This window comes from Poeciliopsis prolifica, unplaced genomic scaffold (assembly GCF_027474105.1).
Source record: "Poeciliopsis prolifica strain line A6 unplaced genomic scaffold, Auburn_PproV2 SCAFFOLD006, whole genome shotgun sequence".
NCBI classification, from domain to species: Eukaryota; Metazoa; Chordata; class Actinopteri; order Cyprinodontiformes; family Poeciliidae; genus Poeciliopsis; species Poeciliopsis prolifica.
The window spans coordinates 9,784,162-9,798,591 of NW_026562381.1; the positions used below are offsets into that span (position 1 = coordinate 9,784,162).

At 36.7% G+C, this 14,430-nt stretch overlaps 3 protein-coding genes across 4 annotated transcripts; 1 reads left to right on the plus strand and 2 right to left on the minus strand.

The window, feature by feature from the left end:
• Positions 1 to 113: 113 nt before the first annotated feature.
• On the minus strand, positions 114 to 4,250 carry LOC129360332 (methionine--tRNA ligase, mitochondrial-like). Its single transcript, XM_055030499.1, has 3 exons — positions 3,960 to 4,250; positions 2,085 to 2,419; positions 114 to 1,781 (listed from the first exon to the last, which is right to left on the minus strand). The coding sequence occupies exons 1-3, from the start codon at positions 4,234 to 4,236 to the stop codon at positions 603 to 605; spliced, it is 1,791 nt and encodes a 596-aa protein (XP_054886474.1). The 5' UTR covers positions 4,237 to 4,250; the 3' UTR covers positions 114 to 602.
• Positions 2,447 to 9,273, plus strand: LOC129360333 (magnesium transporter NIPA2-like). Of its 2 annotated transcripts, XM_055030501.1 has the most exons (8): positions 2,447 to 2,724; positions 4,183 to 4,313; positions 4,956 to 5,054; positions 5,302 to 5,434; positions 6,059 to 6,115; positions 6,282 to 6,372; positions 6,995 to 7,155; positions 7,987 to 9,273. In XM_055030501.1, the coding sequence occupies exons 4-8, from the start codon at positions 5,302 to 5,304 to the stop codon at positions 8,568 to 8,570; spliced, it is 1,026 nt and encodes a 341-aa protein (XP_054886476.1). In that variant the 5' UTR covers positions 2,447 to 2,724; positions 4,183 to 4,313; positions 4,956 to 5,054; the 3' UTR covers positions 8,571 to 9,273. The 2 variants fall into 2 exon arrangements, with proteins under 2 accessions (XP_054886476.1, XP_054886475.1); XM_055030500.1 differs by lacking the exon at positions 2,447 to 2,724 and having other exon boundaries at positions 4,279 to 4,368.
• Positions 9,274 to 10,193: 920 nt separating this feature from the next.
• On the minus strand, positions 10,194 to 13,716 carry LOC129360334 (mitochondrial import inner membrane translocase subunit Tim8 A). The gene is made up of 2 exons (XM_055030502.1): positions 13,515 to 13,716; positions 10,194 to 10,814 (listed from the first exon to the last, which is right to left on the minus strand). The coding sequence occupies exons 1-2, from the start codon at positions 13,623 to 13,625 to the stop codon at positions 10,653 to 10,655; spliced, it is 273 nt and encodes a 90-aa protein (XP_054886477.1). The 5' UTR covers positions 13,626 to 13,716; the 3' UTR covers positions 10,194 to 10,652.
• Between the last annotated feature and the right edge of the window lie 714 nt (positions 13,717 to 14,430).

Sequence of the window (14,430 nt, forward strand, 5' to 3'; positions counted from 1 at the left end):
TACTTGTGTTGGCTGTCATAGAGCATCTTTTTTGGGCGGGGAGAGATCAATCCTAGAGGATGCATAGTGACAAAGATTATTATATCAGGAGATCTTCATGCCATTTTAAAGTCTTATAAAAATCCTGATATACATAAACAGAATTTAGGTATTTTATCTACAGAAATACATATATAGTTAGAAAGCTTATTTATTCCAGTAATTTAATTAAGCTTGTAAAAATTCACTGAGACACAATGAAGCGTTAAGCAGAATATTTTCAAAGTTTAATGGTTAAAATAGCACAAAATATAATATATGGTAAAGTTAAGTGGTGTAAAATAGGGAAGGAACTCAAGGTGAATGCCCTCAGCATTCACACCAATAAGCTCTTGATACATTTCACTCTGTATTTTACTTTTTTGCTGTCACTAATTTTGAGATTCACCTTTTACTATAGCTTTTATATTGCCATAATAAGTAGTTTAACATGTAAAGTAGAAAAGGGTTCTGACAATGTTGTAGTTTAAGTCAGGATATTTTATTGTAACAGCTTGAATGTATATTTTTGTGTTCCAAGATTATTTGATATCAGCTAAAATGAAAATACTGCATGAAACCAGTCACCTCTTCTGTGCAGGTTTTTTACTTTTCATTGTTTTTTGTTTTGCTCCACTCTGAGTTTCCAGTCTGCTAAAAAGCAACCCACAGTTTGACCCCAATGGCCTCCCTTCAAACGAACAGTCTGTTCCGAAATATCTCCCCAAAAAATTCAGATCTTTCCAGCTTCTCTCTTGTGATTGCACACCGAGTCTAGTTAGCAGCCTGTCTGAAATCTCCGGCACCACCGGCTGGAGGAGAGTCCCATAAACCCTCAAGCATTCGAGAGTCAAGTGGATGATTGTGTCTAACCAGCGGCCATCTTTGCTGTCGCTCCTGTCCAGTTTCCAAGGTGTGTGACGCTGAACAAAACCGTTCGTCTGTTTCACGCATGCACTGATGGCTTCCAAAGCTTTATACACCTGCATGCCCTCGTAGTGCTTCTCTACCACAGTGGATAGACTTCTTACAGTTTCCACCATGTGGTAATCTTCCTCCACCGCTCTGCCACGCCGGTCTCTGGGGAAGGAATGACTGCAGAAAGCAGGGTAGACCTGAGCTGGGTTGAGGGTTGGAGCTGTGATGCGGTTCAGCAGACCACCTAAAGAGTCTGCGAGCTCCGCATTGAGAAGTTTTTGCACTTTGTCATGAGTGTAGTTGCAGTCTGTGTCTGGGACTCCCTGACGCAACAGGAAGTACCTCATGCCGTCATTAGTAAACATCTGAGAATGCTCAAAAGGATCCACAACGTTACCCAAACTTTTCGACATCTTCCTCCCTCCGACAGTCCAGTGCGAGTGAACATGGATGACCTGCGGCAGAGGCAGCCCTGCTCCTAGAAGGAAAGCAGGCCAGTAGATGGCGTGGAACTTCAGGATGTCCTTTCCTATAACGTGGTGGGCAACGTGCCACCACCGCTCATGTTTGTCTGGGTAACCAACAACCGTGAGGTAATTCACCAGAGCGTCCAGCCATACGTAGATGGTTTGTTCAGGATCTCCTGGGACCGGTATGCCCCACTGAAGACGACTCCTCTGACGAGACACGGAGAGGTCCGGAAGGTCTTCCTGCAGCCACTGCAGAACGGCCTGATGGAAGCGCTCCGGCTGGACGGCACCGGGATTTTTCACAAGCCAGTCAAGGAGAAGAGATCGAAAAGAGGATAGACGGAACATATAGTTCTCCTCTTTCATCCACTCCACCTGTAAAACAGTAACATCATTTATGAAACCTCAGTAATGGAGTACTAGTATAGAAGACTGATTGCCAAAATTTGCTAAGAATAAATGAGGAAATAAATTAATTTTAAAAAATTGGTAAAATTAGGAAATTAATAAATGAAACTAAATAAATATATAAAGTTGAACAAAAATGCAATTAGATAATTCCAACATATTCCCAAATTTCTTTTGAATTTAATTTTCTTACATACAATTTGCATTTTTATGTTCACATTTATTTATTTGTCAATTTTGGCAGCATGAGCCCTCCACATTCACATTTACCTTATGTCCACTCTCGAGTGACACTTTGACCTCCTTCCCCGATGGGTCCAGAGCATCACCGACCTGCGATGGCACCAGGAAGCTTTCATCTTGTGTGGAGTACCAGCCCTCATAGATTCCTTTGTAGATGAGCCCTTTGTTCCAGAGCACTGACCAGAAATGCTCCACGGCCAGACGGTGTCTCTGCTCTGTGGTTCTGATGTAGTCGGTGAAGGAAACGCTGCAGCTGCTGAAGAGCGTTTCAAAACGCTGAGACACTTCAGTACAGAAAGTCAGAGGATCTTTTCCTGCAGCTTCAGCCGCTTGCTGGATTTTCAGGCCATGCTCATCTGTTCCTGTGGTTGAAAAATATACATTTATCTTCTATTTAATTCCCTAATTTATTCGATTTTGTTTCCTCTTTACTATCAATTTCCTCTAATTTATCCAATATTTCTCAGCGTTTTGAAAATGCCCGATCTAAAATCGGGCAAGTTTGTCTTGGGCCGATTATCGCAGCCTGCGTGGTTTTTCCCTGCGTGGGAGCCAGAACTCAACCTGTTGAATGTGACCGGGAGCCAATCAGAAAGCGCGGTGACGTAAGAGCGGAGGGGAATCCCAAAAAGTTGATATGGCAACCAAAATCCGGTGGACGTCGGAGGTGATGTGTGGAAATGTTTATTATTATATGAAAAAGACATTTTTATATGTTTATTGTATGTGGTTATGTTTATTCAGTTAAAAATGTTAACTATGAAAAAACATAACTCACCTGCAGCAAATAGAGCGACTGCTCTCCTTTTATCAAACGCCTTTTCTTTTATCAAACTGTTACCACTGTTTCTACATCGTCATCCATGTTTGATTATTCTAAATTCACGTATGGTATGTTGGGGGTGGTTTTACTGGATTTTCTTCTGGAACCGGGATGTTCGTGAGTGGAATCGGTTCTTGTGGCGCGTTGCTCCTGCCGTGTGGCTGGACGCACGAACCGACCGAACCTGTTGGACTTTTATCGGCTCTGTGGTCACAGAGGTTTGGAAAATCGTCCCTTAAATCGTTGAGTGAACCAGACCTAAAACTCACAAGCTCTTCTCTTCTCGACCACTGCCCTAACACGCTCCGACTCTGGTCGCTAATGGTGTAACGTTTACGCATTCCTTCAAAATAAGACACAAATGCGGCACGAAAACGAACGTTTTACTTTCGTGAACATGTTAACTCAGGATAACGACTAATGGGAGCCCAGAGCTCGTTTCTCTGCAACGAGACGGTCCCATCCGGGAGTGATGGGAGACAATGAAGTGTTGTTGATGCACAGGCTGCCTGGTTTCTACGTGGAGAAGCAGTTTGCAGCGTCATTCCCTCATTAACAGTCGGTGACGTGTCATGCAGAGCAGCTTGGAATGTGGGAACAAACAAATCCATCCTCCTGTCTCTTCTCTCGCCTTTCCCCTTTGCAAAGAAACTTCCCAAAGACATCTCATCTGTTTCTTATGAACCCTAACCCGCGCAAGACGTAACCGAGAGAATCCGGTTAAAGGATTTTCAAAATAAAAGATCCTTCAGATTCAAAATAATACATAAAACGTAAATATTTAATTATTTCTTGCGCGGCCCGGTACCAATTGGTCCGCGGCCCGGGAGTTGGGGACCACTGCTCTACATAAAAATGTCATCATACGGTTTGTCATATGTGTCAAATAGGCCCTTTAACCATTTTCAAGTAGATGTAATTACTGTAAAACGTTTTTATATTGCATTTTTCTGATTTTTAGAAATAAGTCTGAAACACGTTTTTTTTTTTTCAACACCCAACTATGCAACTATTTTGTGCTGGTTTATCACATTCGATCCAAGTCAAATACTTTGACTTTTTCAGGAAGTAGGATTTACCTGTGGCAAATCTTGACTCAAAACCCTGCAGGAGTTTCCACCTGTGTAGGCAGTCAGCAATCACGGCTGAGTAAAGGTGGCCGAGATGAGGAGCAGCGTTCACATAGAAGATCGGGGTTGTTATGTAGAAACACTTTTCTTTGCTCAGCTGACTGCTGCTCCTGCTGCATTTCAAAGCTGAGCTCCACAGTCTCTGGTCTGCTGACAAAAGTCCTCTTTGCAGGAATCCATAGAAAGTCTTCCAGCCGCTGGTGACTGTAAGAAAAGGAAACCTCATCGTTGCATCTCAGACGACTCCAACAAGACGAGGAAACTCAAACCAGGGAGTGAAGAGCTGAAAGCGGCTAAGAACAAGTAGCCTACATGGCAGACATGACAATATTCGTGGTGAAATGCTTCAGTTAAAGAGGTTTTAGTCATTTAAAAAAATTCATTTGCGTGAGCTTACTGTGCATGTGGCTAGCCTGCTGCTCAAGGTTAGCGCTACTTCCGGTAACTGTCAATGAAAATCCGCAATCCAATCAGAACGCTGAAAGAACTACACCACCAATCAGATTAAAGAATTCTTGTTTACATTTTTTTCAATAACTTTATTGGCAAAATAAAAAAATATTGTTAAAGTTTTAGAAAACATCTATGTTGTTTAGAATCAAAGTTATACTATTTTATTTCTATACTATTAAACATTTTGTTGAACCTTTTTGTGTTAATTAGAAGTTAAGTTCAGAAACTCCTAGTAAATTTTTGTTATTATATTCATATCAGCCAATATTTTTTACAATTTTCAAATAAAAAAAATAAAAAGTAAATTAAATTAATAATACAAATGATGAGAATATGTAAATACATTATTACATTAAACTGTAAATATATAAATATATTTGAAAATAGTTTTTTTTAATTAATTTAATTATTCATTCTGTGCCGATTTTATTTATTGTGTGTGCTGCTTGCATCGCGAGCTGCACACAGGCTTCTTATCTTTTCGTTTCAAAGCAAACACCAGGAAGTAGCGCAGTGAAACCCAGCCTTTCTCGGCCAATCGGGTGCTTCACTTCCTGTTGTCACCTAAATGAAGCCAAGTCGACAATCGAGGTAAAACATTTTAATAACAGTTTCACTTTTCGGTTGGAAAATGATGTTTTCAGCGTAATGTGATTAGGAATGTATTTTTTTTCATCGCACAGCGACTTTAATTTGTTATAGAAGTTGGCTGAACTAGTCGGGGGATGTCATCTAATCATGTGATATCCACACATGATATCTGCTGCTTGACTTTCATATTCGTTTATATATTTACTTTTTTATCCAGTTGTAACTCGAGTTTTGGTGGGTTTTACAGATGGAAGTGAACCGCTTGGACTTCTACATCGGTCTCTCTCTGGCTGTGAGCTCCAGTATTTTTATCGGGTCAAGTTTCATCTTGAAAAAGAAAGGCCTGCTGCGATTGGCCAGCAAGGGCACAACTCGAGCAGGTAGTGGCAGTCCACGATAAAGGTCGAAGTGCTTGAAGTAATTAAACAAAACCTTAAAATGCACTAAAACTTTTAAGCAGTGGATTATGACCACTGCTTAAAAGAAGACTTCTGACTTTCATGCTCCTCCAGGAGAAAAACCTTCTCATGTTGGATTTAAATGATTTTTGTATGTGGCCTATTAAAGTCTAAGAATTCCAAGAAAAAAAAAGAAAAAGTTTGTTCATTCTTTTACATGTATGCTTAAAGTCAGTAACCTATAAAGTTTAAACAGTTATAAGTATTGCACTTAGTGAGGATTTCATTAACAAAAGTTTCCAACGAAATACAAGATTACAGATTTTATTTAGTAGACAACAATAGTTAAGGGCACCATATATCGATTTAAAATGTTAAGCTGTTTTGATAAAAAAAAATATATATATATTTTTTTACATTTTTCTGTACAAGACAAAATTACAAGCCACATTAGTATGTGTGAGAATATAAACCCACTGTGGATTAGGTATGTTCTAGTGCACCACTGCTTCTCACTTCATGATAAAAATTGGCGCTAGAACTTTTTATTATTGAAATGAAGAATTTTTCAACCAGTACCATGACTCTGCTGCTTTTATGTCACAGGTCAGGGAGGCTACGCCTATCTGAAAGAATGGCTGTGGTGGGCTGGGCTCATTTCAAGTAAGAACATGACTTACTGTGGTCCAGCTATGTTTCTCCACTCTGTGTGTGTGTTTGTTGTATTTATATTCCCCTAAATAGCACATTTACACATGTATTTCTCAGAATTAATTTTGAGAACTATAGATACACCTGAGAATCTAATGGTGTATCTGATTTGCTGTAGTGGGAGTAGGAGAAGGCGCCAACTTCGCTGCATATGCGTTTGCACCTGCCACACTGGTAACCCCGCTCGGAGCGCTCAGCGTGCTTGTCAGGTAACCATATCTCAAATTACTCACAGTTAGGTTATGTGTTTGGTTGATTTAATTTAGAATTATTAAGGTGAAGGAGGCTTAAAAAGATTCCTGCCACACTTTGTAGAGCATTTTGCAAACCATAAATCATGCTCTTCTGTTTTATAGTTATCTGAAACTTTATGTTGTTTGTGTGTCAGTTCAAATCTAACTATTTCCATATGGAGAACTGATTTGGCCAAAATTGTCAATATCTATAAATTTGTAAATAAATAAATAAATGAAGAAACCAAACTGAAAATTAAAAAAAATACAGAAATGAATAATTACAATTATTTCCAAATATATTTATTTATTTAACATTTTATTAAATTGTATATTTGGCCTCATAAATATAAATATTTATTTTCTCATATTTTAATTTACAGTTTCAGTTTCCCACTTACTTATTAACAGTTTTGGCAGGATCAGTCCTCCATACATTTGTAAAAGGAATATGAGCAGATAATTAAAAATACCTTCTGACCTTTACCTGAAACTGAGAAAAACTAATAGAATATTTGTTCATTTTATTTTGGATTTCATAAAAATGCTTTGACACATTTGTGCAAAAGTTTAACAAACAATACCTGAACTTTCCCAGTGCTGTGCTCTCGTCATATTTTCTAAATGAGCGGCTGAATATTCACGGGAAGATTGGTTGCCTGCTTTCCATCTTGGGTTCCACGGTGATGGTGATCCATGCGCCGCAAGAAGAGGAAGTTGCCTCGCTCAGCGCCATGGCTGAGAAACTGAAGGACCCAGGTAGTCTCATGTCTTTATCTGTGACTGTGGAGTCTTTCGACAACTTGTAGACTTTTTTACAAATTGGCCTGAAATCACCATACAGCTAAGGTGTTGTATATTTACCACAAATACCTGTTGATGGTTATATTACACAAAGCTTGTGATTTAGACTTTGATGCCAACTAGGGACCAGTTACTCCCAGTTGGGCCTAAATGTGCTACTTTCCATACGCAGTAGCTAAATGCCACAATAACAAATTTTGCTGGATGATAAATTGTCCCAGAAGTTACTGTGATAAATGTAACTAAAAAAAGTTACTTTTAATATATCTTAGTTACTTTCCAAATCAAGTAATCAGTAATCTAAGTTAATTCAGTTAAAGTTAGTTTTTCAAAGTAACTATGCCATCACTGAATAGTAGTGGCATAGTGATGCAAGTACACCCTCTCAAAGATCAATAAGCTTTAATTTATAATAAACATTGTTATAAATTAACATTGTAAATGTCTTCCAGTTAACATTGTAACTGGAAGACATTTACAATGGACTCTAAAATCTCTGTAAACAAAATTGTCCTTCAAAAACGGGACCAAAGCACCAGACTGAGGCCTTTATCATTCAGTCAGGTAGAAAAAAAACAAAAACACAAGAAATACAATCATGTAAGTAAAAATGATGAAGCTTGTTTTAATTTATCATGTGATTGATTTAATACTTATTGCGACAGGCTTACCTAAAAATGTATGTTTTTTTGACCTGTGATCAAATTACCCAAGTACCTCATTTTGGATCTGTGGATCTTTATCTCTAGGTTTTTCTAAAGTTTCCCTCTGAAATATTCCCACCAGGCTTCATCGTTTTTGCCGTGTGTGTTGTTGGAAGCAGCCTGGTCCTGATCTTTGCCGTGGCTCCTCGCTTCGGACAGAAGAATGTCCTGGTCTACATCCTGATCTGCTCTGTGATCGGCTCCCTCTCCGTCTCTTGTGTCAAGGGTCTTGGCATTGGTATCAAAGAGCTGTTTTCAGGGACGGCGGTGCTGAAGGACCCCCTGTTCTGGGCGTTGCTCGTCAGCCTGGCGATCTGCGTCAGCATTCAGATCAGCTACCTGAACAAAGCGCTCGACATCTACAACACCTCCATTGTCACGCCAATTTACTACGTCTTCTTCACCACGTCCGTCATGGCTTGCTCAGCCATCTTATTCAAGGAGTGGTTAAAAATGACTTTTGATGGTGCAGTGGGGACAATCAGTGGCTTCCTCACCATCATTTTAGGGATTTTTCTCCTTCATGCCTTTAAAGACATTACGTTTAGTCTGGACTCCCTCCCTTTATACTTGAGGAAAACCCCTTATTTGCTAATTGAAGGCCAATATCCATCGGCTCTTCCTGTTGATAACTTGCGAGCAGATAATGACATTGATGGTGACTAGAAAGGAGCCTTGTGAATAAAAAAAGCACCAGTATACTCATCCTTACCTCTCAAGACTTTTACAATGTTTTTCAAGCAAAGCATGATACATTTGCTTTACCATAGCAATATCTCTGTAATAGATCTCATTTATAACCTTAGACACTTTTAATTTTGGTTCCAAACAAAATGGGACAAACTATTTTTAACATCATTTATTTTTGTTCATGGGTACCTTTGATATTTGTTTTTTAAGTGTTTTGCTTTGTTCATGAAAGCTTCAACATACAGAAGGTAAAACATTGAACACATCACAATTTTTTATTGAACATATTTCTGAAGCTATTGAGATGTAATTTTCACCATATGTTGGTAGCAACCCAAGAAATCCATACATAGAAACCAAAACAAATAAGTTATTTTGATGTGTTCAATATTTCTTTTATTCACTGTATATAGTTTAGCACTTTTTACTATAATTAGGAAACTTAAGACTTATTGGAGCAAACATTTGCTCTTGAAAACATTGGTGAGCTACAGTATTACCTCAGCATTATGTTAAAAATCTAAACCAAAGAACATAATATGTGCCAAGCTGTATATTTAGTTTAAAGTCAAGTCTCATTAAAACAAAGCGCTTACAGTGGATGAAAGTAGTCTGCATATATCTCTTAAAATGCCAGGTTTTGTGATGTAAAAAGAATAAATTATTTCACAACTCTCAACCACATTTTACTATGTGAAACACATCAAGAAGAAAACTGGTCAGGAGCAGCATCTAACAGGTTGCAGAAATTTCCGGTAATCACCACTGTTTTCCATTTGATTGGGTGGAAGACAAAATCCTTTTTGAATAAAGAGAAATATCTAAAACAAGCACAGTGACTCAGTTGGTAGCACTGTTGCCTTGCAACAAGAAAGTCTGGGGTTCGATTCCCAGCCCGGGATGTTTGCATGTTCTCCCTGTGCATATGTGGGTTCTTTCTGAGTACTTTGGCTGCCTCTCACAGTCCAAAAACATGACTGTCAGGTTAATTGGTTTCTCTAAATTCTCCCAAGGTGTGTGTGCATGGTTGTTTGTCCTGTCTGTCTCTGCGTTGCCCTGCGACAGACTGGCGACCTGTACAGGGTGGATATAGGCACCAGCACCTCCCGACCCCACTAGGGACCAGGGTATTAGAAAATGGATGGATGGATCTAAAAAACAAAAAAAACATCTCACAGACTTTTACAAAATACTTATTGTTGCAAACATTCCCAAAGCAGCATGTGAGAAAATATGATGAAACTAAAGTTGGTCCAACAAATGAATTTGATGTACATCACCAAAACCCAGTGAAGCATGGTGGTGGCAGCATCATTATTTGGGAGTGGAACTAGCAGAAAATAAGGGGAGCTTCAATTATAATCGATGTTGACACAAAAGCTTCAGGCTTCAGTAAGAAAGTGGAAGAAGAACTTCATCTTTTAGAATAATAATAATGAAAAAAATCACCTAGACAAATCAACAAAAAACTGTGGCTTTACCAGATAAAGATTAGCTTTGAAATGATCTCTCTTACATCACAAAAAAATAGGAAATTTAGACAAGATGTGCAGACTTCTTACATACATTGTTCAAGCATTTTAAAAAGGATGCACATACTTATTTGGCATTTTGTTTATTGCATATTTACAGTCCAGTCTTTTGAGTACTGATCTTCGGTCAAGAAGTTGTTACAAAAATCCATGTTCTGAAAAATCCATGTTTTTCAGATAGAGATTTTTGGTCCATGTATCTGAAAAACATCTCATCATAATCAAACGTCACCATCTGAACATGAATTCAAAAAGCTGACAGTCAGCAACAAACCACCACCTCAACACTCGTCTTCCTGTAGTCACAAAACACAACCCTAAACTTTTACCCAGGTCTGTACATGGTTTAGACGTCAGGCACTTATTTTCAAGGTAACACTTGTTGTGGTTGTTTCCCAGTTGACTGGACTCTTCAGCTTACTGTACAGACTGCTGTATTTGGACCAAACAGCATGAGCATGTTTTTTTGTTTGTTTGATTGATTTTTTTAAACTTTTTTTTTCTATAAAACTTCCAGTTACAGTTTTTAATCCAACATCGTCTCAGAGAATCCTCCCCTGCTCTTCTGAGTCTGTTCCAATCTGTTCAGGATGAACTGGCTGGTGTCTATAAATCGCTCCACGCAGTTAACGAAACAGACTTCAGTCCTGGAATCCAGCTTGGGTCCCGGTTTATCCATGCACTTTTCCTAAAGACACACACACAAACTATGAGAAGAAACATTTTCGAGACTGATTTACATCAAACATACAGAGGGAAATACTTCACTATTCTATTTTACTACAGGAAAACCTAGTTTAGATTAAAGAGACAAGATGCATGCACACACACAGATTTTACATACTGTTTAAGCCAGGAATCTCCCTTGTAAAGCTCTCAATTTAGAAAAAATAAAACTTTTGGAGATGCAAATGTTACAAGACCATCCAGAAAAAAATACTTGTAATCTTTCATAAGTATCTAATGTGTTGTTATTTGTACAGAATGTTTACTTCTACTTTATTTCTGAAAGAGAGAAAAAAATGAAACATTCACAAAAAGTGGAAGTATACATATTTAGAAAAGCACAAAGGTTCCAACTTAGTAAGACAAATGGACTGAAAAACATTACTGATACTTTTTAGCCTCATTCTGTTTTGTTAAATTATTAATAATAAAAAAACACACTTGTTATATCAATATTTGAAGATTTTTTGTGTTTTTTATTATTTTCATTCAATCTTATTAGGAGTCATTGGAGAGCATAAAGAGCCACTTGTGGTGTCAGAGTCACGTTTATGAATAGATTTTTATCTTTTTAAATAATTTAAGCACAAGCATAAAACAATCTAATGAGAAATAAATGGACAGATATTCAAAATCTTTTGTACCTAAATTAGTTTGATAAACTGCAAAAGGTTTGATCAGCTTTATATTAACATATGTACTATACGGAGTACTATGTACTACCAGCAAAGCATGTTAAATTTCATTCCAGATGCAGATTACTAAAAATAAGCCAAAACTCAAATAATACTTTCACATAAAAAATGAATGCAATAAAAGTATTTGTGCTTCACAGATATTTGATTTTATTACAACTACAAAACTATTTGAGTTTAAATAAAAGCTAGTTCTGGAGTTTAAGACAACTTAGCTCAATATTTTAAACCACACAAACAGAAAAACAAAAAGTGGTGCAGATGAAACTTTGTATCCCTTTCACTGCCACCCAGAGGCCTACACGTGTAATTACAACACATCAGTCAGTCAGTTAAAGGAAAGCCAATAATGCTGTTCACTTTTCTTATCTTCTATTTATCCCTAGTACAAAGCACAAGCTTTTAGATGATTTTTTGTTCCTCATTAGTGAGAAGGATTGTTAAAAGAACATAAATTAAGTGGATTTTTTTCAGTTTGGGTAGATATTATTAGTGGTGCTTTACCATTCAGATCACCATGGTAAATCTCAGTAATAAAATCTCAATAATGTGACTATTATGCAGGAGGCAACAATACTAAGAAGCAATCATAAAATAAATTAATAAGGGGGTAAAAATGTAAAGCAAAACGATCAATAAAAAAAAGTTTCTTAGTATTGTATGTTAGCATTAATATTTCTAAAGGGTGTTGTAAACAAATATTTTAGCAATCAAGCAATCAATCAATTATTTTTACAATTAATCTGCAGATTAAAAACTTAAAATTAATGTCAACATTAATGTCTAATGTCTGTGTGTATAAGAGTTATTTAAAGTTTTTTTAAAAGATGGTGGGGGAGTTGAGGGGGGCAATGAACGAACGTAAGATGGAGGTTGATGGGGGTGGAGAAAATAATAAAACATTAATGAAGGAAGCTTCGAGACAGGCAAGTTTTCCTCGAGGAATTTTAATAATCGAGGTACTCTAATCATTACAGGAATTGTTCCAGCCCTAATATTTATATTGTATTAGTATTTTTCTAAATATTGCTTATACACAATATATACACAAAATTACAAACCAAACAAAAAGTCTCATATCACAAAGACCTGGCTGGCTGCAGCAAGAGTTTTCACACATGAACAAAATGCAGAAACTCCATTAAAAAGCTAATAAACATAAGAGACTAAATTATAGCTCATAAAAGTGCTTCAAATATCGATTCTTTATAATAATAATAAAAATCAAGAAAATTTTGGGCAACCCCTTTATGATTCTGCTCTACAACAGCACAGTATCGTCAGTCAGAGGCTTCTTTAAATACGCTGTAGCACAGTTTGCTACAGGAGATTGTTCCTAACTACAGCCATCAGTCTCTAAACCGACTCTGGAACCTTGGGTGATATAAGTTTCAACATTTAATTTCCATTTGGTATTAATAAAGTATTACTGAATTGAATTGAAGCTTAAAACAGCTCGTGGCACTGGTTGTGACGTAATGTGACGTTTCGAATAAGCATTTAGGTCCAGCGGCGTTTTATACTTTTTATTATACTTGCAGGTTGCGTCGAGAAAACCATATGTTGTCATTTATAAGCAAAACATTTACTTATATTATGTTCAATCAAAAAGTTTTGTATTTACGCTGTTTTTTTGTTTGTTTTTAGTCAGCCGAGTTAGCGCCCTAAATTTATTTTACAGTGGGAAAATAAATATAGACAATCTTCTTAATTAAGGTCCATGCAGCGCAGACGGAAAGTAATTACGTGAAAATAAAATTAAGCTGAGAAGCGGCGTCTAAGTTTCACAAATGTCTATAATGAACAATTTGTCCAGCCATCAGTTTATTAGGAAATTTACTGAAGGAAATTATTGCATGTTTACAACAAGCGCACCATCTGTCTATAGCTGCAGCAACTGCACAAGTCCCTATCGTAAAGAAGTTGATTAAAAAAAATCAACATGCTGAACTGTGCTCCTCTCTTACCCAGCAAACCTCAGTCATCTGATGCACCAGCTGCTGAAATCTCTGTTTCTGAGACTCAATTTCGATGAAATGTTGAAGCTGAGGGTCCGCTGAAGCTCCTTGGCCGTCCATGTCGGCAAAAAACGTCGAAGTTCCGATATTTATTCTAATTATAAACGCGGAGAGGCTGTTTTTTGCTGACCTTCACGTGTGGATATGAACAACGGGAAGCCGGAAGTCGTTCAGCCAATCACGAAGCGCGTTTTTGTAGCAGAAGGTCACGTATACGTAACTTCATGAAGCCCCATAAGTATATTATATTATATTATATATATTATATTATATTATATTATATATATTATTTATATTATATTATATTATATTATATATTATATATTATATTATTATATATTATATTATATTATATTTATAAAAGACGTTCAGTATGTTTTTATAAACCTTTCTTAGCTTGAAATTACAACCACAGGTAGATAGTAATTTGATACATTTGCTTGAGTAAATTTTTTGAAAAAAGGAGTAGTTTTAATACATTGCTTTTTACTTTCACTTTACTCTCTCTTAACAGGGTAAAGTAGAACACAGTGTTAATATTAACTTAATGCTGTAAGTATTAATTTCATATATTCTATTTTGAAGTAAATTGACTTAGAAAGTTGCCACCTTTTAATTTTTGTGATTTTGTCATTAAGTTTTTTATTTCTGTTAAATTTTTCATTCTAGTCTTTAAATGATTAGAATTTGCACATAAATTGATATTTTTCTGTTTGTCTGATGACATTATTTTATATTACGTGAGATATTATGATCAGTTAATTACTTATATCTTACAAGCTACGTTATAGATTAATGTATAGAATACTGAATATATCATTGCTGTTAAAAATATTTATAAACTTTGTCTTTGTTTAAGAAACAT